Consider the following 26,256-nt stretch of genomic DNA (forward strand, 5'->3'; position numbering starts at 1 on the left):
TGTTTTACTCAGTAGCAATAAAACATGACTTAACACTGGTCAAATATCTCCCTAACTGGAACACTTGTGTAACTGCAAGACAGCCATTGCTAAACAGTCTATTTGTCATAGCACAAAAATGTAAAAAGCACGTAAGGAAATGAATGCTTCACAAGCACTTTCTTAGTAACATTTTACACCCCAGGCTGGGCTGGCCAATTCCTCAGTGCCAGGAAAAGTTCTACTAGCAAGTACTGGACAGATTTTATCTATCATTAAATAAAGCAGACCCTGAAACTGCCTCCCAAGATGCTAACCTAGCAGGAACTTTGACTTAATTATTCCATGGTCCTGTATAGTTGGGGTTTTTTACAGCACGTTATTATAGATTTATATTTCTAATTCATGACAAATCAACTTGTACTCATCATGTCTGTCCATCTAAGCAGAGGATTCACAAGTACAGAGAACTCCCTTCAAAGCAAAACTGGCATTTTCAACACAGGTTGTATTTCTGTATATTTTAAACCTACAGGTGTGTGTATATTCCCATAATGTTTAGACAAAATACTTCATTGGTTTCTTCCACCTTTAAGAACTACAGTTCTCCCCAGCACAACACCAAACACAGGAATTAAGCTGCATACTCACCAGATTATGTATGTATCTTACAAACACAGCTCATATTCTACAGACATCATGTAAAGAACTAAAACTCTGTTTGCTACAACATTACCCAGTTTATTACGATGAAGGTTCTAAAGACAGGATCCAAAAACTTGCAGACACACAAAACTAGAACATGAATTTTTTAAGTTCAGCCAGACATCCTTTTGTTCAACTCCCACCTGTCATGTTGGCCAAAGAAACGGGCATCGACTTGCCCATCTTTATCCCTCAGTGCTTTAGCAGGCCAGAATGGAAAGCCTTTGAGTTTAGCCCAGACCAAAGGGTGAGGATTGCTCTAGAGGAAGATGCAAAATACACAGTAAGAAAATGTAAGCAGTACTACCTTCAAATCTGATAATAAACAGGATTTTATAAAAGACTGTATGTAGTACTTAGATTCAGTAAAGATCCAACATGCACGAGGCACTTGCCAAATACAAGATTCCATTTTACTATAAACTATAATAAATCCTGAGAGGACAAAATGATAAAATGATATTAAAAAAACCTCCCAAAACATAAAACCCTACACATCTTCATTGAATTTATCATAACTGCCCTTCTTAATTAATTTATTTTTGATTAGTCCCCTCCAAATATATAGCATAACATAAGAGCCAACCTTTGAAATGCTCTGATTCACACTTAGGCTTGTGTCTGGGCAGACCATAAGACACTAAAAAGTCCTTAACTTAGGGCAAGCACTACTTAGCAATAACCAAAACATCAGTGTGTCATCAACATCATTCTCATGCTGAATCAAAAATACAGCAGTGTCCCAGCTGCCATGAAGAAAAGCCCAGCTGAAACCAGGAGAGTCCAAGAAAGAACTTGATTAATTACACACTTCTACTTAAGAATCTTAAGAAGACTTCCTAAATTCTGTTCAGTATTAAACAGTATTAAACAAACAACCTATCCATAGGTCACAAAAGAAAAATCAAGTCTAAATTGATGCACCTCTGCAGAGAGAGGCTCACATTTCAGAAATCCACCAAGCACTGAGGGTACCACATGAAAGCACTGCTGGCACAGGGCAGTTACCTCCTATTTGAGGACAGAGAACTTGTCAATTGGTTGCTGACAGCCTTTGCAATTATTTCTGACTGGACCAATCCTTTTGTGAAAACCTGCAATCTTACAGCTAAGTAATTGGAGACAGTCTGACTCCACAAGGATGATATGCCAGCTTGGTAAACTGCAGCAGCTTTCCTTGACTCAGAAACCACCACAAGTTTCAACCAAAGAGGGGATAACAGTCAAATGAGAACTGCTAGTTTCATGTAGTAGCTAGACTACCATAATTCTTAACTTACACAAGGCTCACAAAACCAATTCTCGCGTTTTTGGCAAGCAGCTAAATAACATTCCGGACATACTTCAATTTCATTCATCTGGAAAGAAAAAACAAAGTTATTGGAGAGATTAGACAGAGCCCGAAGTGTGGTCATTTGCATTTATTCAGAGAAAAATCATATTGTTACAATAAAAGAACTACAAAAAGTACATCTATGCATCAGAAGATGTTGGTCTCTTTTTCCAGCTCCAAATATTCATTAACAAGACAGGTGCCTTTGAGCAGAATCCATAGATTCACTTTCTCCTTTTCCCTCCCCTCCCCACAGGTGTTAATTATAAATAGTGAATATCCTAGTGGAAGACACATTAGCAATGCCTTTGCCAAATGCCATTCTGCAGACCATGGATATGCATACCTAAATGTAAGGAAATGTACAAAAATTATAAATCTGCATTACACATCCTGGAAAACACGTATTACATCACTCACAAATACATGGCATGGAATACTAAACATACAGAACAATTAATTTAATTGAGGCACTCATACCTCATGCTCACAGATTTTGATGATGACTTTTGCTGTTTGTGTCAATTTGTGATTTCCTGAGGAAACAATAAAATGCTTTAACCGAGAAAATTGTTATAGTAGAAATAAGATAAATTCAACAGTTTTTAGATATAAAAGTTGTCCATAAAAACAAAAGAGAAGATCTAAAAAAACTATGTAAAAACATATGCATGAACTACATGCTTGCAAAAGCAGAACAACAGTTTTCTTCTCAATGTAACATTTAATAATCATTAAGTGCTCTTTTTTGTAGCCTATTGTAGCCTTCCCACCACTGACACACCCTTTCAAAGAGGGATGTGCTGTATGATCTTCTCAATTAGGTCTCAATCAAGTGAGGTACGATGCAAAACATTAAAGCAATTTGGGGGTTGGAACTAAATGATGCAGATTGGATCAGGTCATCTGAGGTCCAAACCATTTAATGATCCTATGAACCCAAAACATTCCATGATTCTACCTTATTGGAAATGTTTTCTCTAAGGTGGAATGAGCAAGTGACAGCACAGGTTGTATCTGGCAGTTTCATTTCTGGCAGTCATTCAAAAAGATTTGGTGCTTAAGGCACTGTGGTCATTAACAGGAAGACACTTTCTGTGTAGAAATCTAGAAATTACTCCATGACTTTAACTATGTGAAAGTTTCATGTCTGAGGATGTAAGTACATATTAATACCTACCCCCATTGTAAATAATGCAGTTGTGCAAAATCCATTTGGCATCAGCCAAAAATGCTTCAGTGCAACCGTACATTTTCTTTTTAACATTCTGTAGGAAAGAAATTAAGAATGTATCAGGAAAAAGAAATCAGTAAAAAGTGACAGCTTGTTCCTGAATGTTGTGTCCTATCAGTCATACAATAAATAAAACTGACCCTTGGAGGTGTTCAAGGCCAGGCTAGACAGAGGTCTGAGCAACCTGGTCCTGTCCACAGAAGGGGGCTGGAACAAGATGAGCTTTAAAGGCTCTTCCAACCCAAACCACTCTGTGATTCTATGATATTACTGCAGACTTATCATTCTAAATGCTTAATAATCTCTCACATTCGAGTGCCTTTTGACTGTCCTGAATATGTATGAATTGTCTAAATTAAATAGTGAATTATTTAGATCAGCATCTCAAACATTTCCAAAAAATCATGTTTCCTAACACAGCATTAGGAACGTGATGTTTCTGCAGAAAACAGTCTTTGGTTTCTTCTAGTGATGCATTATCACTCCACAGCAGTTTTAATTTTTACAAGATCTATAAAAAGTACTGGTCACAGTACATTAGACAATATGTCTGATATTACAGCCTACCTAGTGGGTAAAGGAATTTGATTAAATAAAATCAGTCCCATGGTTTTGTTACCATACTTTCTACCATAAAGACATCAGCCTCCACAAATCAAAATCAAAACTTATCTCTTCACCAGGTCCTGACAGAACAAAGCTCTGCAATGCTTCACTCTTCATTAAGCAATGGAGAATTGAGAATTTCTTCATTCTATGTACTTTCAAATTACTATTGAACTGAGAATGAAAGTTCCATTATCCACCTCTTGACTGTTTCTTTTTTCTTCTACACTTCAGGTGCAGTGGAGATTACAGTATTTGTTGAATGATCAGTAAAATGAGTCTGGAATGACCCCTAGATATACATCAAATGGTCTCTAATTAATGAACCAATGATCCATAATGATCAAATGAAACATAATAAAACATAATGATCAAATGAAAATCCTGCTTTAAGAAGTCCCTCCTGGAGATCATTTATAGAATCAGATTAATCTAATAGGAGGAAGTCAGCAGTGTAAACTTGTCTTTTTCACACTGTTTTTTCCCCGAGCATTTGTTACTGGCTCAGACAAAGCGGTGAAGTTCAGTTAACATATGATTGTTTTTAAGCTGTAAATGAACTGACTTTCAGACTAACCAAGAAACCACCCCACCCACCCACCAACTTCTCTCCTCCTGCCATCAAACGTTTTAGAAATGTTACAGATAGCAATCAAATTTAAGGAGCCTTCCTCTGTTAGCTTCATACAAACCTTCTCTAATGTACAAAGGTCCATTGGATGAAAGATATATTCTGCATAATCTGGGTGTTGATCCAGTGAAACTGGCTTTTGAAATGGCTCTGTCTGTTAGGGGAAAAATAACCACACTGGTTACTAATACGGAACAGTTTCATCAATGACAAAACACTCACTTATTTTCTAATACTATTTCCAGCCGTGTTATCAGACAAAATTCTTGAAAGGTAATTATAAAACATTGTGAGGTAATAAATTATTAGCAAAACAACAGGAACTAAAAGGTCTCATTTAACTGATTTTTCATATGCTGGACGTGATGAATTGCAAAAGTCACAAAAATTGGGGGATTTGTAGGAGGTACTGTTGTGATTTACAACACACAATGGCACATGTTTTAGACACACTGAAGGAAACTTCCTCAGCACTTTAAAAGTATGTGATACAACCAGTTTCTGTGGCAAGAACACTTGCTAATAATAGGTAAAAGCTACTTTTTCAGCACTTATAATCAATAATGCAAAGTGTCAGTGCCTAGGGCTCCTGTACATATAAATATACTGGGAAGAGATCATGTCCTCACATTCTCCTTTTCTGTCTGATACAGCATTGTCCACTGTCAGAGAGTAAGAAACCACCACCTTCCACTGGAAAACCACCAACTGAAAATACATCCAGAAGTTACATCACAGAACTACATTTTAAATGCACGCCAAAAACAGTCTGTACAACCTAAACTAATCTGTCTGTGCTAGACAGGTGGCAGATAGAACAGAAGCTGTCACAGACAATCTGATAAACTAAACTAAACATTCATCCACTAAAGGAAGCAGACTCTAGATTATGACAAACACATGATCCAAGTATTTAAAGAAGAAACCAACAAAAATGTCCTTACCCCTGGCTGTTTCATTTTCTGTAGTGCAAACTTCAGTAGATATGATAGCTGTTCAATGGTGAGCATTGTCATTGCTTTACTCTGTGTTTCTATGCATTCTGCAACTGTGATTTTCTAAAAGTTCAGATTAAAAAAACACTTTGTTAGCAAACATTTCTAGATAAATCCTTCTCAACTGAAACATTCTAGCATTCAAATGAAAGATAAGAGCTGCTTTATAAGGAAAAAAAAAACATTTCTGATAATGCAGTATAAGTACTTCAGATTCCTGTTTTACCTTGATTTTGGCCTGCGTATGTTATTAAAAAAGAAGAAAAAAGGAAAAAAGGAAAAGACCAGAAAATTATACAGCATCTTCAAGATCACGCAAAGTGAATATGTGAATACATAAAATTCCCAAATACAATGTGAGTTCAGAGCAATGTGAGACAGTGAGGTCACATGGGCTCTAATAAAATAAGTGATCAGAGGAAACATGCCTAAACCAATTTGCTTTCACTACAGATACTTGGATGCTAAGTATTCTCTCCCCAGAAATCACTGGAGAGGAACGATTAAGTTCTTCCACAGTAAAAAAATACCCACTTTATGTAGACCCTATAGTGCAATTTTCCTGCACCACTGAAAAGCTGATCAGTCCACCAGAAGGAGCACAAGTCAAACTAGTGAAAACTGCAGAATGATTTCAGAATTACTGGTGCCTGATGAAGAGATCACTCTTTGAAATGGTGCTTCTCTAGAGCCAGAGACACAAAGGAAGTTGGAGACTCGTGGTAAGAAGGCAAACACAAGCCAGGTAACACACAGAGAAAAAGTGGTGAAGCAGAGCAATGGATGCCTCCTCTTCTGTACAAATTTTCCTGGTACCTTGACCAAGAGGCAATGTAGGAATAAACCAGAAACATTTCAGCACACGGAAAAAGCTGCTTAAAAGCAAGAAAGAAATTCACTCCTTATATCAAACTAACCTCACATTCTGGGCAAAACCAATCCCCCTCTGGTTCGGCTGTCAGTTTCAGACACTTAGCATGATAAACCCGAGGACAGAGTTCACAGCAGAGGACTTGGCCTTCCCGATGACAAACCCAGCAATAGAAATCATTCCGTCCATCCTGTGGTACAACATCAACAGGGTCTGTGGTGAGTGGCTGCTTCATATAGTAAAACGGACCATGTCTTAGTTCTGACTGAAATGTAGGCAAGAAAAACAGGTTTGGTTTCAAAACAAATTTGCATTTTTTCAAATCACAGTGTTCATAATATATAAGCAAACAGCAATTTACAGAGTTTGATTAACATTTATGCAAGCACAGTATCTTAGTCATTGCACAAAATCATTCATAAAGAAGTTTACTGCTTATTCAGATGTCGAATGACAATTTGCACTCAAGACCAGAAATAAAATTTTTGTGGCAAGTGAGGGCATTGAGTGCAAGACATGCAATCCAACAAGAGCCAGCAAACACTTTCAGCTTCAAGAAAGAAGTATTGCTATAGAAGCTATTACGCCCTCTAAACTCAGAATTTCATGGGGTCGTGCAAGCGAAATACTGAGATATTTAGTGGTGGCTAAACCTGGGACAACTGAAGAAGTTAGTCCTGAAACAAGGAGCTGAACACCATGCAAATCTGTGCTAGTTTGCAGCAGTTTATAGCTTTGTACCACGCAGCAAGCCAATGCTGATTTTGATTAATAAGGCAAATTGTAGAGAAGGATAACAAAGGAGCAAATTCACATTCTGAGCAGCCACCTCCACTACAGGAGAGATTTCATTCGCCACCTAAATGCATATCACAGTTTAAGACTCACATCTCTACTGGTTTGCCTGCACTAGAAAACAATGTTAACTTTGTAACCTGCATGAACTGGTCTTCCCCTTGAGCCTGACAGCTCAAAGATGACACAGCTGATGCCAAAACACAAGAAGTGAAGAGCCTGGGATGGCTTAAATGGATCCAGAGATACCTAAAGTTTGTTACATCTTCTTTGAAGAGCTGCTAACATTTATTGGAAAACTACTTTCTATTTATTAATGACAAGGGAACTCAAATTCTCTGTTTGGTATTCATTATAGGGGTGGTTTGCTGAGGAGGGGAAAGTCTTGAGATTTTACACAGCTCATTTAATGTGACTTTTTTGTTTGATGTAAAACCACTTGCTCGTGACTTCACTTGTAATCATCCAAACACCTGTAAGTCTGAAGAACCATTTTGTATGATTCTCAGGTCATTTTGCTAGTGTTCTACACCATTTACAAATCTGCAATTTCTGAGACTCTCAAGCTGTCACACATCCCTGTGATTCACAGAACAGGGCAGCCAAATGTGTGCTCTGTACCTCTGAGGCATCCTGAACAACATCAGTCACAGAGGGTATAAACAACGTCCCCCAGAAAGCAGCAGCATGCCACTTTGAACCATGGCATTTCTAGATACCTAAAGCTACAAAGGAGGAGGTCTAATTATTTGCAGGAATAAGGGATCCTCAAGGTAGAAGCAACAACCCACCTGAAGATGCTGTATCTTAAAAAAGCCCCAGATTATCTAATACTATATAGTATTTTAGGCAAAGAAAGGATGTTATCCATAAACACTCTGCCTCTAAAATTTCACATGATTTTGTGCTGGTTTTGGTGGTTTTCATTTTCTATTCTACAGATGATAAAGCCCAAAGAGACACTTTGTTCCCACTACAGAAATGGGCAAAGTGTTACTTCTGTACTTTCTATATGCACACATTTAATGACATAACACGACAAGAATTTCAGAAGGATGGTTCTATGAGATCTTGTGGAATAAGCAGGACAGCATAAGGGTTTAAGTCCATTTCAAATTAATTACTAGAACTAGGATTCAAACAAAGAAACCAGAATGAGGAAACTTGTAATTTCCAGTGCAGAAACATGTTTTGTTTGCAGCTAAATGCACCACAGCTGTGAGACCAACATCTCAATCTTGTAAATGTGGAAAGGCAGCTATGGGGCACTTGCTCCACTGCAGATAAAGGAAATTACCAGAGGAATTTCATACATATTCTGACTTTGAAGTGGATATAAATAGTATATCCACACTAACTTTGTAAGATTCAAAGATTGTGCTTTAAGAAAAGCATAAAACCTGTGAAACTTCCATAGAAATCATAACATCCAAACTGAAGAGAAGTCAATTTTTTCTGGAACATGAGATGAATTAGTTTTCTGTTCAAGGATGCATTTATCATTTAGACATCTATCATCTGTCTTTATTTTGCCAAAGCCAAGTTTAAGAAACAAACAAAAAAAAAGGGGTTTAGAAACTCAGAGACGCAAAGAACAAAACTGAAAGACTGAAAATGAATGATTTAACTGCAGCAAGAGACCTTTTCATTTATCCTAGTCACAGTAATATGTTTTGAGAGTTAAAATTTTAACAGTTATTAAAGTTCAAGCTCAACTAGGTGGTAGCTTGTTCTAAAGGCCTTATTGAAATTAGTAAGACCTGCAAATGACAAAACTGAAGAAAACAAACAGTATTGTAGTGCTGTTTTGGAGAGAAAAAGATCACTATTTATATTCAGTTTAAATTACTATTGAAACTAGTAGCAGGACAAGTTGACAACTTCAATTACACTATAGCTGAGCAATTAAGTGTCAGAAATTCCTGATTTTTCACCTTAGTTACATTCTACAATTCCTTAATTCTTTGCTTGATTTTCAGCACTTTAAATACTTGATGGCACCGTTCTGAAGATCTGTTACTGCACCCATAACATGTAATAGAAAGCTTTGTGCAACTATAATTTTAGTAATTGTACCTTGAAATGTTCAAGTACTATAAAGCACTTTGTAACGTAGAATATTAAGTTAGAGGTTTCCAGGGAGGTTGTCATACCTCAAAACAGATTTATCAGTCAATCAAAACCACAGCTGGCAGCTACATCATACTCAAACTCACCCTGAGAGCAAAACTATAACCTGTATGCTCAGCTCACATCTGCTCAGCAGTAAAAGAACTTTTAAAAGCAACTCCCACTACCACAGAGAACAGAGTTTGGACCTATTTAGACACAACAATCTTCAGGCATGCCCACTTCAAATTTGACATGCAAGACAACATCAAATGAAAAGCAACTTGCAAAAGCTAAACACAACTAAACAGGTGATGTTTTCTTGCTAACTTGTAATAAATACAGCAAAATAAGCAAGTCTGATAGGTTTTCTTCATTAGAAAGACAACTTTATTCTATCCTGTACATTTCAGGTCTGAGACACCTGGAAAACAGAAAAGTATTTACCAAGGGGAATTTATCAAGTTCAACAACTGCAACTGCGTTTTCACATGGATTTTTAAATGCAAGAAGAAAAAGTGGAAATTTATACCCAAGGATTCAATTCCACTGTTTGCAACATTATCTCTGCACTGCACAGTTACAAGCTCAGACTTCAGAGGGGCAATATCTGTCTAGAAGATGTCCAAGATGTAAAGGAATAAACCCAGGCCAAATTGACCCCAGTGCACCTCCACATGATACAGTTACATCTCCTGATTATCCTGAAATAAAATAAAATTTACACGGGTTTATGGCCTGATTTACTCCCTGCTTTTGTTCCAGGACAACTGGAAAAAAAGGGCAGTGAGTAGGAATTTTATTTTTCTTCTTCACCAGTGCAATCATATCAGGATAATGTGGGTGCTCTTATGCCAGGAGATGGTGCTTTGAACACTCAAAACTTAATCCTGTGTTTATATGACACTGGCAAAAAAACCCCCGTGACACAAAAAAGCACTTTGAAAAATGCACAGGCATGTCATTAGCACATATGTGAAGTAATTTCAGTAAGGCTGAAGACTGTTTTCATGTAATCTACTCCAAGATGATACAGATGCTTTACAACATTTGCTGTTCAACACAATTCATATAATTCTTTCATGTGCATCATACAATGAATCAGAAATTGTCAGTGTCTTGTGGAGTCAAGTTTTAAGTAGGACAATAAATGCTATCAATTCAGCATTCAGAAGGCATCAAAAACAAGGTTACAAGCATAAAGACTGAAAAGTCAGTGTGACCCTTTGATTTAACTGGTTTGGTAGGAGTGTACACTGCCTGGAAATTTTAAGGAAAGGGAGGAAATATACAGAGCATCCAGGTGGAGCTGTCTAACGGGCAGTAGGAAAGGATTGCAAGCAGATGAGGAACTTCACTGACATTATGAGACCTTTCTTAACCCAGGTTATCACACTACTGAACATTTCCTGCTAATGGTTTTAATAAAAACCAGCTATTGTTGGTTTTATTGTTGTTATTATTCATAATAATTCTGTTCCAAATGGCATTTATTGGTTATACATCTTATTACCTTTATGAAAACACTAAGCAGGACACAGGTGATCTTTTTCAACAGATGTAAAACAATAATCAGAGAGCATTCAAATCAAAATTATAATACCAACTCCTACCCCCACTGCATTCAAAACTTAACATCCATTCCTCAAGAATACAAAACTGGAGCTTCCTTAAAGAAGACTGAGCTCCTGATCAGCTCTCTCTACATCCTCTACTGTTTCATATTCCAGTGTAATAAAACCATGACTTCTCTTACCTGCTCTTTATTATTACTGTTCAATAGACCAGGCTTCTTTTTCTTTTTATAGGACTTGTTGATGCATCTTGAGGTGAGTGGCCATTGGAGGAATGTGGAGGGCTGGGAAATTTCCGTTTTTGTGCTGTGCGTTCAGCAGAGCCAGGATCTGTAACAGGTACAAACAACAGGGTTAAAGACTGCAAACTGATGAAAAATGTTACCACAATGGTATGGTTTGTCATTCACACTCTTCAAAGATTTTTATTTCATCTTTTTAAAATAAGAGCATCTGCAACTTCATTCTCTCAGAACAAAACTTCAGCAATCCCTAATGAATATGAAATGCTCAGCTCGACTAAAAAGAACTTACAGATATTTTTCAAAAGAAACAAGTACACAATCAGCTGTAAAGGACAGTCATAGAACAGTGAAATTTCATCAGAGCTGGGCCAATGAATTTAATTTTTCCTTAAGCTTTTAATGCATGCAACAAAACAAAATTATACATTGAACCACAGGGATCACAATTCAATAATGTCACAAGAGAAACAACTGAACCATCCCTCTAATATTTACCTGCACAGAAAAAAAAAAAAACAACAACCCAAATCCTCCAGTAGTTTTGGCTACTTTCTACAAAAAATCTAGGGAAAATATAGTGCTATATGATGACTTCTGATTGGCCAAAAGCTTGGTTAATGTATGTCAAGATAACATTTAGGGAAACTAAAACTAAATATGAAAAACACATGAAAATATAGATGGAAGGACATATAACTGAAAGAGAGAGAACAAATGCAGAAGTGTTTGCTCATCCTGTGCTCTGCTACCCTAGAATAGCTACACCAGGCTAACAACATCTGGAATTCCAACAATTTCAACAATTCTAGAAGTGTCTCCCACTAGTTCTGTAGGCACAGCAGTGCTGCCTAGCAGACACATTAATGCCAGCTCTCAGAGAAACTCCTCTGTTGACATAAGTTAGAAAATGCTGGCAAAATGTAGTAAAGCTGGTTTAAATAAACAAACAAAAACTTGTCATGTTTTGAGGTTTGCCACCAAGACCTGTGACTTTTTTCGCTTCGCACACACCCCCTCCCCTTTTACACGTATTGGCAGCATTTAGCACCAGTTATCTGCTGACATGCCTTGGCTGAAATCAATCAATACCATGTGTCTGAGGCCATTATTGTGACTTGCTGTGTTTGGATTCAAGAAAATCTGTCTCCTGCTCCATTTAGCCCAAAATTTAGATTGATTTGACAATACAAAGAGCTGCTATGTCACCTATATGTGTGAAAAATACAATGTCTGCTTCCTCCCCTCCTTAAGCAGTTATGACAATGAAAATGCCAACACAATACAAGTCTGCTGACAGGAGACTCAGAGGGTTTGTCAGTTCAGCTGATTATGCACAGAAGGTGGCAGAAGAACTCCTTGGGTTGGGATATGCTTCATATATCCCAAGAGAGCTGTGCTAATCCAGCTATCCTGGAAGAAACTGCAGCATCAGTGTCAAGTAAACCAAAGTCAACAACTAAATCAAAATGATCAAACCTAAAACCAAACAAGCTCTGAATGGTATTTTTTTCATGGGAGTAGAATGGAGCTTATTCAGCGTGGGAACTGTTCGCAGAGTGATCCACAAAAAACAGCATCATACCACGTCTTTCCTCATCTTCCCATCATCACATTAAAGCCTTTGTTTATTGTAATTTGCAAACAATATCCTCAAAGGGGTCTCTAAGCCCAAGTTTCTCACCAGCAAATAAAGCCATCCCCATAATTCCCTGAGAAGCCTTGGGCTTTTATTTCCAGATTGTACCTATGCAGGCACACCTTAAACCAGGAGGGGAAATGGACAGTAGAGTTTTCTGCCCTTTGGCTTTATTTCTTATTTCCAGGTACAAGACTGCCACCAGTGGAGCACACCAGTTTCCTTTAGGTCTTCAGCTCAGACTGTGAGGTTTACAAAGAAGCTGTGACACTGCAGGTTGTGTCTCAGCTCTACATATGAAAATCAGCTGTAAAGTTCCTGCCCCCATAATGCGAAGCTTTTCACTTTTAAATGTTGTTTCTTTCCTAAACTAACTGATTCAGGCCAGAAAAAGTGTTAAACTGTTTTTAGCTGAACCAGAACTTAATGACTATTCAGTCACAACTAAATCCAAGCTACACTTCAGCAAAAAAAGGTGCTGATCTAATACCAATCTTATGAAATGGTCACACAAACATGTATGTTTGGTTAAGTAATTTCAAAAACTACTTAAAATGATGTAATTTTCTTCCTTGGTTCAAGAAGCCTGATTATACTGGGGATTTTCAAATCAACTGGTGGTGACTCATAGACTAAGTACAAAAACTGACCTGAAATACACTTCCTTTTTTTTTTCCAGCTGGCAAGTTATTCAAACACACAGAGGGGTTTTCTTAAGGCAATGTAACTGGAAAAACTAGGGAGTAGACAGGAAAAGAGCAATGCACAGGCATGTTTTTTCAGATTTAGTTGTGCTAGTGGAATAGGCCACTGTCTTTAACTACCACACTATTTTGCCAATTTACCAATCTGTGAGGACCTGATAATATGAACAATCTTTTAATTCAGTTCAAGTAAAAAAAAAAAAAAAAAAAAAAAAAAAAGTGGCATCTTCTTAAATTGTTTGAGCTATAGTTTCCAAATCTACTTATGATTAAAAAACTGCCTTTTGTGTGAATTTCTTTCAGTGGGAATACCCTGTTTAGCACAAACTGCTGCTTCTCCCTCCCTGGCTCTCCCCGCTGTGTGAGCAGAGTTTCTGTAGCTGAATTGTGAGACACATCAAGAAACTGATCCTTGTTAAAACAACCTGTCAAAAGGAGAGTTAATTTTTAATTTTGAATCATCTACCCAGTGTAGGGTTACTTGAAAAAAAGTGAAACAAATCTGAGGGGAAAGAACAAAAGAGACCAAATTTAAGCTGTGCAATAACTTGGTGACTAGAACAGTTTCTTAAGAGGTGGAGCAAGTTTCTGCTCCAAAGGAAGCAGCCAGAACTTCTGTGATTTCTTCTATGATAAGTAAATAATTTTCAAAAAGTGTTTAATGAGCAAGAATGGTCTCACCTTAGGAAGATCTCACCATGCCAGCTGGTCACCACTGGGCATGTGACCCTGCAATGTCCCTGCTCCTGCTGTACTCTCACCACACACTGAGCTTGTCAGTCTGAACCAAACTTCTCATTGATAAGCCAATTGTACTAAAAATATTAATTTTGCCAAGCAATCTTAGTCTACTTCTTATTATTATTTATTTTTTTGTGTGATTTTGCTTTCTTAGCGCAATTTTAAAAATGTGCTTCCAGTTCAAGTGAAAAAACAGACACCTGAAATAACTTTTTAAAAGTTCCCTGGTTTTACATCACTAGGTTAGTATTAATTGGTCTGTGATGCTGTCAAGGTTGACAGTAAGCACCTCTGAGTGCTCTGGCAAATCATTCATTGGGGAGCAACAAGCTAACCTGAGCTTCACCTGAAGCTTAAATCTTTGTTTCCCTATGCCATCATGTGACTAAAGGATTAGTCACTACTGCTCCCAGGGGACAGACTAAAGTAGACTTAAACCCTAAAGCAATTTCATTTCACACTTTATGACTGTTTTGTAAGTCCAATTTTATGTGATGGCAAAGCACTTTGTATGCAGATAACTATGGCAATGACTTACTGTAGTTTAGCTTAAAAAAATTATAAAAACAAACAAAAGTGTATTATTTATACCAGAGATCTTATCTTGCTGCAGCATATGGAACACAGACCACAACCAAATATTTTTATACTCTGTGTATTGCAAAGTGCTGCACTGTAAACACTCCATAGCAGTGACTCCTGACAACTGAGAAATCTTGCTTTTCTCAATAGAAGCAGGTGCCAACTCAGAAAACCTGCAAAAGTAGGATGTTGTTTTCCTTGCTTTTCCTGTGATATTTAAATGTCATTCTTCTTGAAAATAAGTAACATCAACATGCCTTACTGTAAGAACACAGCATAAACTGCTCAGTACCAAAGACTGACAGTGACACCCCCTTATGTCCTTCTTTCCATACTCTTTGTTATTTTTTAATCAGAAAACTTAAGTTAAATGCAATCAAAGCAATTCCAGACTAAAACAATGATGAAATCACATCTATGTATGTACTTCTAGGCATCTCTTATATTTGGATTTATTTTCTCTCCCAGTAAAGCCCTAAAGAGAGCTGAAATCCACACTAAGTCAAGGCTTCACACCATCCTCCCACAAATAAAATTTGCTGCTTTTTTCTTTCTCTAGCACTATGGTTTGTTCATCCAGGCAGCAAGATGGTTTAGAAAACTGGTATGGCCTAAATCAAGAAAAAGCTTGGAATTTAATTTGAGTTGAAACAGCAAAGCAACAAGTACCAGAGTTGAAAGAGCCAGTATAAGGGAAAATGATGGAAAAGTGACAATGAAGGAGGGATGCTGATGTGGCAGGGCAAATGAGAAAAGCCAGAGGAAACCAGAATTACAGTAGACCACAATTTTCAAATTCAACCTCACAAAAAAGTTAAGCAAACAAAACAAAAACCTTCCCAAAAAAATGTGGAAACTGGAGGATCAAATCTTTTATAGAGTGTGAAGAACCATCCTTCTTTGAGATTGTGTGGATGAGAAACAAAGTTTTGCATTTCAAAATAAAGTGCAGACAATAAAAAAAAAAGTCTTCACTATATCAAATTTACTTTCATGAAGAGTATTACTTATTCAAATTCTGTACCTAATTTTCTTAAATTGTAGATATAAATCCTATGAAAAAAATGAGCTGTTTACTGCTTGGAGAATAAAACTTCTCTGTTCTGGATATTTTCAGAAAGCAAGAAGAAACTATTTAAACAAAGGTGTTTCTTAGTTAACAACAAAGAAAGAGAAATTTAAAAAGCTTTTCAATATGATTTGTGATAAAGACAGTAAGATTAGCAGTCTTTTTGGTTTTCCAGGAGCCAGGAACAGTGATGTGTTTTTTCAGTGAAAGCACTATTTCAGCCTCCCAGGAGATATCAGTAAATTGAGACTTAGTTACACCAATGACTTTTCTGTAATCTAAGCAAGTTTCTGATATCTCAATGCAAGCAGGTCAGATATGCAAAATTCAGAATAATGTTTCCAACCAGAAACACAACCAACTGTTCCACGTAAGTCAGACACTCAGAAGTGTCACTTCAACAGAGCCAGCCCAAGGCTACTTCTCTTACCCTTAATCCCCAATGCCATTTATTATTTTAATATGCCTTTTATTATAGCACAAACAGTTCTGCCAACATTTGGTGAACCAAATCAAGGAATTAAATTCAATAAAATGTAACAGAACAAAAATTTATTGAAAACAGTTGCATGAAGAATTAATTTGAAGGATTTAAGGAACAGCTATAAGAAGGCAGTGTGAGAGAAGGTACAAAAAAAGAAAGGTGACTGAAGATTGCTTAAGCTGTCATTACCCCACAGAAACGTGTATCCATGCCCTTAGAAGGAAAGGGAAAAAATCACCTAGACTTCTACCTAGACTGTCACATCCCTCTTCACTCTTCTCAAAATCTCTGAATGCCTGTATTTAAGTGGCACAGAGTGTATCAATGAAGAAATCTGGCAGAAAATGTAGCAATACTAACTTGCCCCATTTGATAGAACAGGTTTCAATTAATAACTCAGACTAACTCCATAACTGTGAAGCCTTCCAGCTGAATTTGAATGGTTGTTAAAAGATTTCTGATTTTTCAAATCCATTACATGTAATACTTTAGCAAGCGTAAATATCTTAAAAACTTAATAAAATCATGGATAAATCTGTTAGAACTTACACTCAGCTTTGAGGAATTTTAATTTTCTGCCAGAATTTTGAAATATGATGCAGTTGCAACCAACCACTAAAGCTCTGTTTACATTCCAGAAACTTCAACCAATGTAATTAACCCAATCCAGTTGCTTAATGTAATAAATAACAGAGGTCAGCCACGGCTGTGAAAATTCTGATTAACTCGTGCCACGTTACAGTTTACAAGTACAAAAGGATGCTGTTAGTTGTTTCTTCACTGTAGGACTTTGGAAGATAAAGAAAAAGGAACACTTCCCAACAACATGCAAGGTAAGAGCTGAAAGCAAGGATAAGCTGGAGCCTGGTTGCCCCAAGGCCCTCCTAAGGTGGGCCTGCTGATAGCAAGGGCTCTGCACTAGAGACAAAAGCCCAGGGCTACACTTCTGTTCCCTGCAGGAGTCTCAGCTTCACACTGGAGTAAGAATCTCATCTCTGTGTGATTAAATACTTGGTATCACTACAACGAAAGCTGATAGAGATGTACAATTATGAAACTGTTACAAAATGTATCATGCACTCTGGGAATTCCATTTAATTAGTCATTTCTGTGTTTATATTCATTGTATCTGAACATTTTACCCCTCAGAGGAGCTCCTAAGAACAAAGCCTTTAACACAAAGTTGAAAAAAAAACCCAAATCTGTAAATGTCAGAATTCTCCCCATTAAGCAGTAGGGCCTCAGTATATGATTTTATGCCAGGGTAAGACCATCTATGACCAGCTGTCCCTGCCAGGGCAAGGCTGCTCCCAGCAGCATCCAACATCTGCTCAACTCCTCAGTAATCTGGTGCAGTAAGAAAAGCAAGTAGAAAACAACCTCTTCACCCAAGTCCTAAGAGTCAGCAGAGATGCAAAAGCAATGTACAAGATCTGTGACTGATGATGGCAAGAAGAGAGTTAAAGAGCTCCTACTGACTGGGCACTATACAGGCAATGGTTCCAGTACCAGCTGAAATACATGAAAACCTACATGGAAGTCCATCTGCCACCACAGCTTGCTACTGTTGGCAGCTAAGTAAGTTAAACCAGTAGAAAGGATTTAAAAAAAAAAAAATTCTTCTAGGTTAATAGGAAGAAAACACCCAGTGGGGACTTCATTCTGTCCAAAGAGAACAAAGCAAAGACAGAATTTGCTCTGAAACCACAACCTGGAAATGCATAGACATTTACCCAGAGACCTTGAAAGCCCCATCTTGAAATATTTAATAAACAAGGTTAAAAAGTAGTCCATAAGGCTAGAACAGAAATATAACAAGATGTTTCTGCCGGACACGTTAATATATACAAAGGACATGTTAATATATCCATGGCCCCTCTCTTTCACTAAAAGCAATCCTCTGATCCCTCCATTTTATGGTTTTGAACTCTTCACATTCTCTTTAAGCTATCATTTCCCATTTCCAGTTCTCAGATGCCTTATGCTTCCTTGTTCTCATCAAGAAAGCAGTGTATTTTAAAACCTTGTCTTCAACAAGGCTGCACACACACAGCTTATAAGCAGATCTAAATTATAACTGCTAGAGTAACTCTACTCCTCCTTCCCACCTTACCACAACTTTTTGGAGACAGGCACTTGTGTGTAACAGTAGTAACCAATGCATGATTCAGGCAAAATCTGGTACTACAAAAAATGATCAATTTTCTGCTCGATCAGCTGCTTGACACAGCTGACTGTGTAACAGCAGAAACATTACTGCCAGCAAAGGAGAAGGATAGAGAAATGCAGCTGGACGTGTAGAAAGGATTCCATAGGCCTGACCCCAGCTACAGACTCGCTTAATCTATCAGAATATAAAGTAAGAAGTGTCAGTGATGGCTTTCAGCTCTGGTTTGATTCCAGCCTAGTCCTGTCTAAATGCTTGCTAACAAAGCTCCACACTTCCTGCACCCAACTGGTGTATTCCTGCCTTCTCTCTTACACCAGTTCTGGCAGTCCACCAAGCTGTTTCAGCACACTGAGCTAGTAGAAAACTGTTCATGTTTTATGGTTCAGTTAGCTTCCTGCCAGCTATGGTATGGAAAGAAGTGGATAAAACTGCTGCCTTGAGCCGTTTGACCAGCTTAGGCTGCTTTGAAACCACCATGTTTCCTGGACCAATTCAAAGGCTGTGTTCAGACCTGTGCTCCAGATCAAACAATGCGTGGTTTAGTTTAGCTTAAACTGAACTGCAATTGAATTATAGCAATTTAACTGCTTATATCAAAACAAGAATGTTCATGAAGAGGTCTGCATCAGGCTAACTGGTGTTAAAGCAATTAAATTTATTTCCTTACAACTTTCTTTAGACACAGCCTCACATGAGCTGTACACACCATACCTGGGAAAGCAGGTTACAGACTTGCAGCACATCCGCTGCTCTGGGTCAAGTCTGAAGTTATACAGTGCCACAGGCTGATCTCCTGCACAGGCTTCTCACACATCAAAAAACCCAAACAAAGCACAAAGAGCTGTATGCTCCCCACCAGGTTTGCCTAGCTAGGGTTATCTTCCTCATCTATATCCTTTCCAAAACACACAAAACAAAACTCTGCACAAGCTAATTGCTACAAGTGGAGACATTGCTGCCACCATCCCACCAGCTGAGAACTTTGCTGCACTTTTTCTGCCTTGCACAGAGCAGAGTAACAGCTTTGAAATTCTGGTTTGTGATTTCTCTGCTGCAGAAATACTGCAATGAACTATCAGAGAAGCTTGTTTCAATCCAAATAATAGGAGTCCAGAAAGATTCATTACACCAGGCCTGTAATGTGGCCAGCTCCTCAAGATGACATTTATAATTCTTTATTTTCTGTGAGAAACTATATTGTCAACAATTATAAAGTTCTATCACTAATTTACAAATCAGATTGGGTATACAAAAAAGAGAAATGGTTTACAGGTAATATAAAGAGTTCTTAATATCCCACATTCTTCACTGGAAAAAATATAAGCCTGTAAGGGCTTGGGGTAGGTGGTTGTTATTCTTGTCTTTGGAGTGGTGCTGGCAGGGGTTTTATCAACATACATGTTAAATTTAACAGACCAACTACAGCAAATCAGTACCAAGTTAAATAAATACCAATTCTCTTATTATTAAAGTGATTCAACACTCGATAGATTTTATCTGTACTATGGTGATATAGAAATGCCATTTACATCACTCCCACTTGGTATTTAAAGCACTAGGAGAACATCTGTGCATGGACCAGTGGCTTCCACACAATGCCAGCTTGGTCAACCTAAACCAGCATCATGGTGAGACTGGCTTTGGCATCAGCTAGTTCAGGGAATTGCAATAACAGTAAACAGGATGAAAACTGTTTCTGCCAAGTTAAAGCCCTCTGAACTGACCAGGTCTAATTGTTAAGAGGCCATAGTGCAAGGGAAGCTGCAAGATCATGTGTGTGACAAGGCTGGGACATGACAGACTGACCTTTTAATAACCATGATATTAAATCAGCTAACTGTCCTAAGAAACTTCATCTTAATCCCACCAAACGAAAAGCAAAAAGTCTCCTGTGGGCTTAATTCAGTGAAACAACACATCCTGAGTTCAGGGCAGCACTAGAACCACCACGAGGAAATGGAAACTTTTTGTATGGCCCATACACCTGTTTGTGGCTGATTAAAGCACCAGTACTAAAATGTAAACATCTACATAAGTAGATATCAGATTTTTAAGTGCCTTTTAGACATTAATTACGTCAGAGTGACATAAGTAATGGTTTAGCTCAGTTAAGGCATGCAGAACTTTTACTAGTACTAGAAAGTGGGCCAGTGTTTCTAAGGAGGGATAAAGAAGAGATTTATCTCAGGTAACTGTATCTAATAACCCTCACTGTCCGTTATACCAAGTTCTTATGTTATCAAACTCTTTCACAAACAAACTGGTCACTACAACAACAGAAAAGTGTTTCAGTTTTTAAGTTGGTTAGAAAGTTCAAGTGGCTGAGATGTGACATGCACCACAAAGGAAGTGAGTGGTGGAGTGCAGAGCTGGGAGCTTACCCCAGTCAGCAGCAATCACTAAAGCAACAAAAACATTTACTTTCTGCTGGCTTAGGAAACTGAAATACAAAGAGAAGTAAATATTGAAAGCAGTCCAGTGGTGGAGACTGACAGGAGCAGAAGGAGAGAAGGGAGAAAAAGACAGGAAGAAGGGACAAAAGGAGCCAGTGTGTCTCTTCTGAGGCATCAGATCATAAGCACTACCTCACCTAACCATACCATGAGAACTGAAACAAGAAATTTACTGTCTGTTAGTACAAATAAGACCTGAATCCAATTTTATAATCATGTTATCCAGCCAAGCTTCCTCATTAAAAAACATGCAGATGATCTGTGCCATGCCTTCAAGACAAACCCCCCTGCACATTCAGAGCTAACCAGACCTGTAGGAATATGAAGAGAAACTGGGCATGTGCCAGAACTTTAAAACGATGACAGTAACTCTTGCTGCTGTTTTAGAGAAATGGTTTTCAGGTAAACTCAGCTGCAAAGTCAGTTGCAAGTACAAAAGGAGATAGACAGGCATGAATGTCCATGAAATACATACTGCTCAGGGGACTAATATCTGTGGAAACAGAAATGCTACTGTGATTTTTTTATTCTTAGGAAAAAAAAAAGAATTCATTACAGTAGGAAATACTACCTTAATAGTTTTGCTGCTACTACTTTCTCCTGTCTTGCCAACAGGAAGCCATGGTAAAGTGATACAAGAGGTTGCTGGTTTTTGGTAATTTAACCTTAGTTATTAATAAACCAGAAATAACACTGAAATATTTGTGTGTGTAGATTTGATACCTAATGAAAAAGTTTTTTCAGGGGAAAACTGAAACACTTCCTAACATAGAGTAGTCATTGTAAAAAATGCAGTGAATCTTGTGTCTCCACTCAAGAGTAGCTTCATGGTAGACAACACAGCTTCACTATCCTGGTTTAGAAATAATTGTGTTGTAGAATCTAATTGAAATATTCCTCTTACTCACCTTTGGATCGAGTGGAGATGTCCATCCCCTCCACCACCTCCTGCTCTGCCTTTATTTCCTCTTCAGCCAAGCTGCAGGATTCAGAAAGGTGAATTAGAATACTTTATGGACTGCATTAATTCTATGACTAACTTCTATCCATTAAGTTCAACCCAACACTGTCAAACACAACTACATTAAAATTTCTGATGGAATGAAAATTTTGCTGTTTGCCAGAGGACACATTGATCAAACCACAGCAAGGAACAATCCAGGTACACCCATATGCTGCAAGTTACCAAGCACAAAATTTACACCTTTGTACCCAAGACATTCTAGTAACAAGTACTGAAGATTATGGCAATGAATGTATGAACTCTTGGCGTGTAACAGACAAACAGGAATTCTGTCCCTTGCAGCTTCTAATCTCAGATAAACCATGTGGACAGATGCCTGCCAGCATTTAAATGCTCATCAGCATTTGTGAACAGATTTAGCAAAACAGAACAACTTGCAAAATTAGAAGGGAAAACGTAATTTTAAAAACCATTAAATAAATTATTTTAAGGATTTGGGAACTCGATTGTATAACAGAAAACTGAATATTTATAATTTATTGGCCCTATAATTCTTTTAATTATTAACCATAAAAAGTGAACAGTACAGAGTTGTTACCATTCAATCTTACACAGTCAGTTTTCATTTGCTCCAGGCAGGATTAAATTATTACAAAGTACATCTGACTTTCTGATATTCTACTTGTGATATTCTATAGTGATGCCATTCAAGAAAACAACTCAATCAATTTGGCTTGTTAAGTCACTTTGGGGAAAGAAGACGAAGAGAGAGGAAAAATGAACAAGAATGAATTCAGAGTTACAGAGCAGTTCTGGAGATGTGACTATCCTAGATGAAAAGGTAAAAGAAAACACATGATGTTGAAGCAAATCCAAATTCAAAATGATGGATAAATGGGGTTCTGGAGCTTCAGGCATTATTGTAGTGTCCATCAGAGCACAACAGCCATGAGGGATGTAAATCCTCTCCTCTACAGGGACAATTTAATGCTCAGTCTGTTAATGGAAGTTGTTGCTGACACCAGTTTGCACTGATAGGGCAGATTATGAGTGGAGTGAGGTTCCATTCAGCCAGCCCAGCTCCAGGGACAGGGCCAAGAGGGCAGCTGGAAACCTTTGCTTTGGCCACTATATAAATCTGCCTGAGACATCTCATCAGAGCTCGGAAACAACAGTGAGAACTTGGTTACATTTATACCAGAGAAACTCTTCAGCCTGACAAACAGTTTATATTAGCAGGAGTTTTGTTAAGGGTATAAGTTAAAAGAGAATCCTAAACAAAGTAAAACTTAACAGCAGAAGGATTTTTTTAGTTTGTTATTTGACAAAACTACTTTTAATCAACTATGAACTACTGAGTTGCAATTCCGTTCACAGTTCTGAACAGCACAGTTATGTCAGCAGAAATTTTACACACAAATTAACCAAGCTCAATGTATGAAAGACCCAAAGCTGAGAAGTTCCATGAATGCCAGAAATCATTATTCTTTGTCATGTGGATATAGAAATAATTTATAAAATAAGGTCTTTAAAGTCACAAAACACTGAAGGGGAGTTCTATTCTACCAGCATCTACCTCCCAACCCATGGACTATTCTGATCATTTCAGGAGCAAGGCAAGGCACCCATGTGACCAGAATTATGGTAAATGTGTAGCACAGTTGACTGTAACACAATGCTTCTCAGATTTACTTTGCATGGGCAGATTAAATGCACAACACAGCCAACCATACTACAATGCTCACACATTTACTATGCATGGGCAGATCAATTATCCTGCACATTTGTTACACCCTTTCCCAGGGGCCTCAGCAAAGAGGAGCTGGCAGTGGCCTGCAGACACCAAAACATTTCATGCACCACTTGTCTTTGCCTGTTCCTCTCCTAAGCAAAAGGAAGGGATGGGCTCATGGGATGGGTTCATTGTTCTCTTCCAACACTGCACTGGAGTTTTTTTCTTCCCCTCCCTCTTTGTAAAATCCTATTTCAATATTGCCAAACTCTAAGAAACCCCATATTTTTAAAACATCGTGTATATATAATCAATAATGCATACAGGTAAATATGTATTCAAACCCAGTAATTCTGTAAGACTGGAGTAATCAGGCAGAGCACATTACCTGCTTCTAAAGGATAGGTCCAGTTCCAGACACAGATTTGGACATACAAAGCTTTACAAGACTCAGGTTGAACACATATGCTCATTTTACATAGGCTGTAACTAAAAGAAATGGTTTCCCCAATCCTTAACTTCTTGTTTCAGAAATCATGTCCATTTTATCCAAATCAGTTGTGGAAAGTAACTCATTGTCCAGCTGGACACGCCAAAAATGGGAGAGAAGCACACAGGGAGAAAAGGGCACCACCCTTTTAGCAGCTCACGTTTAAGTTGCATTAAAGCAATCATAATATTCCAGACTCATCCAAATCTATCAGATCATTTTGTTTAAAACACAGCCTGAGGGGAACATGGTACAACATGAAAGATACAGTAGTTGGTACAAATCAGTGTTACAATCCAGAGAGCTGTGCATGAATCCTGGCTGAGAAATGGATCAACAGGGCAATACCATAGCAGGAAACTCTTCTACTTCCCAAAGCACCAGGAGATGTTTCAGACCAACTGAGGATATTCTGGGCCCAATTCCAGCACTGCAGGGCAGGACTCCTACCTATTAGTCCCAGCATAAAAAAGGTGTTTCAGCCCAGAATGTGTCCCACTCATACAACCGGCTTCATTTAGGAAACTGAGCCAGTTTCCTCCATCACCCCTTAAAGTGTTCTTGAACTAGTGCTACAAACAAGAAAAAAACACTTTGGAAACACTTGTAAGGTAAACAAAGTATCTTGCAAAATCTTGATACAAAGAATCATAAAATGATACAATGGCTCGCCTTGGACAGGACCTCAAAGATGATCTAGTCCCTGCCATGGGCAGGGATGCAAAAACCACTTAAAGGATGACTGAAAAAAGTCTTCTCAAAGATTTTAAGTATAAATGAGCAGTCAAAACTGCATTCTCCACTTGATACCAAGGTTCTCCACTTTCCTCAGCAATGGAGGAGCACATTCCCTATACACATATGTGCACAGCATGCATCACTCACACAAAATCCAGCAATTACCTACTACAGTACGAAACCTGAGCCTCAGAGGAACACAGGCATCTCCATATTCTCTGCAATTAATTAATCTTTGAAGGGCACAAGCATTTAAGTATATAAGAAAACCACAGAGACTGTTCTGAAAAAAAAATCCCAATGTTGGTGGGGAACAGTTAAATAAAAGTGTGTTAGACATAGCTCTAAAAGATACTGAACATTCACAGCTCTTCAAAAACATTTCCCATTGCTTTATTTGCTGTAATGTATAATGACTTCCACAACATGACATTATTTGAATGCTGGCAGTGATGACTGTAGTGGTCATCTTTGAGATTCAAGTTTATAAACACGTATCAGCAATTCATAGCAAGTTTACAGCAACTTTTCTAAAGCTGACATCTTTTCACCTTCGCACCCTCCACCCATACAAGGAAAATTCTGAAAATTCTTTATAAAGCACAAACTTCCAAATGCAGGTATTAGCAAAAAAAAAAATCCAATTAAACCATTCAAGAAAAACAGGTTCTTAATTAGTTATCTTACTATTACCTACAACAAAACAAAAGGAAAATAAAGACCAGCAGCAAAATAACTAAAAACAAGTATCTCATTCCATGGAAACAATAACCGTATTCTAGAGAGTTTTATTTTAGGAATTCATTTTTTGCTGGGCTCAGAGCAGCTATTTCAGCCAGCCTGTGTTACTGTCATGCATCTATGAACGGGATGCTCTGAAGCCGCAGATCAGAAATGATACTGAAATATACTCAATTAAGTACCTAAATGAATACAACAAATAGCTCATGTAATTCTGAAAGCTACTCTTATTTCCTCATTAAGATGAATGAACACAGAGGAACACATCTTAAGAACACAACTGAAATTCAAGCTTTGCCAGTTCCCCTGTCAAATGACCAGAAAACCAATTAATCATTTAAAACTTCCCTACTCATATTGACAAAACTTGCAACAACAACAACAACAGGAGTTTGTTTTCTAAAATGTTAAGCTAATTTGTTTCATACAAACTAGTTTAGCCTGTCTGAATGAGGGTAGAAGGGGTGGAGATTATTCCTTTGGGAAGAGTTGGGCACAGAAAGAAAAAAAAATAAGGATTGCAAACATACAAATTTATTGATACTTACGTAAAAATAGAAAAATAACTTAGCTGCCTAATTTTTAAATATGTTCTCTACAAAACTAAAGAGAGAGTGGTGGTTTTTTAATATAAAATTCAGATTTTCAAATTCCACATCCCTGAATTATATACTG

General features: G+C 37.7%; 1 protein-coding gene across 1 annotated transcript in view; it reads right to left on the reverse strand.

The window, feature by feature from the left end:
* Nucleotides 1-26,256, reverse strand: part of ZMYND8 (zinc finger MYND-type containing 8) — a 48,187-nt gene that overhangs the window by 16,175 nt on the left and 5,756 nt on the right. Inside the window, 10 exon segments of the mRNA XM_066330642.1 lie at nt 828-943; nt 1,965-2,042; nt 2,498-2,553; nt 3,198-3,285; nt 4,550-4,642; nt 5,433-5,546; nt 6,401-6,619; nt 11,015-11,064; nt 11,067-11,162; nt 21,825-21,895. Of these exon segments, the coding sequence (XP_066186739.1) occupies nt 828-943; nt 1,965-2,042; nt 2,498-2,553; nt 3,198-3,285; nt 4,550-4,642; nt 5,433-5,546; nt 6,401-6,619; nt 11,015-11,064; nt 11,067-11,162; nt 21,825-21,895 (981 nt within the window).

This window comes from Sylvia atricapilla, chromosome 16, assembly GCF_009819655.1.
Source record: "Sylvia atricapilla isolate bSylAtr1 chromosome 16, bSylAtr1.pri, whole genome shotgun sequence".
NCBI classification, from domain to species: Eukaryota; Metazoa; Chordata; class Aves; order Passeriformes; family Sylviidae; genus Sylvia; species Sylvia atricapilla.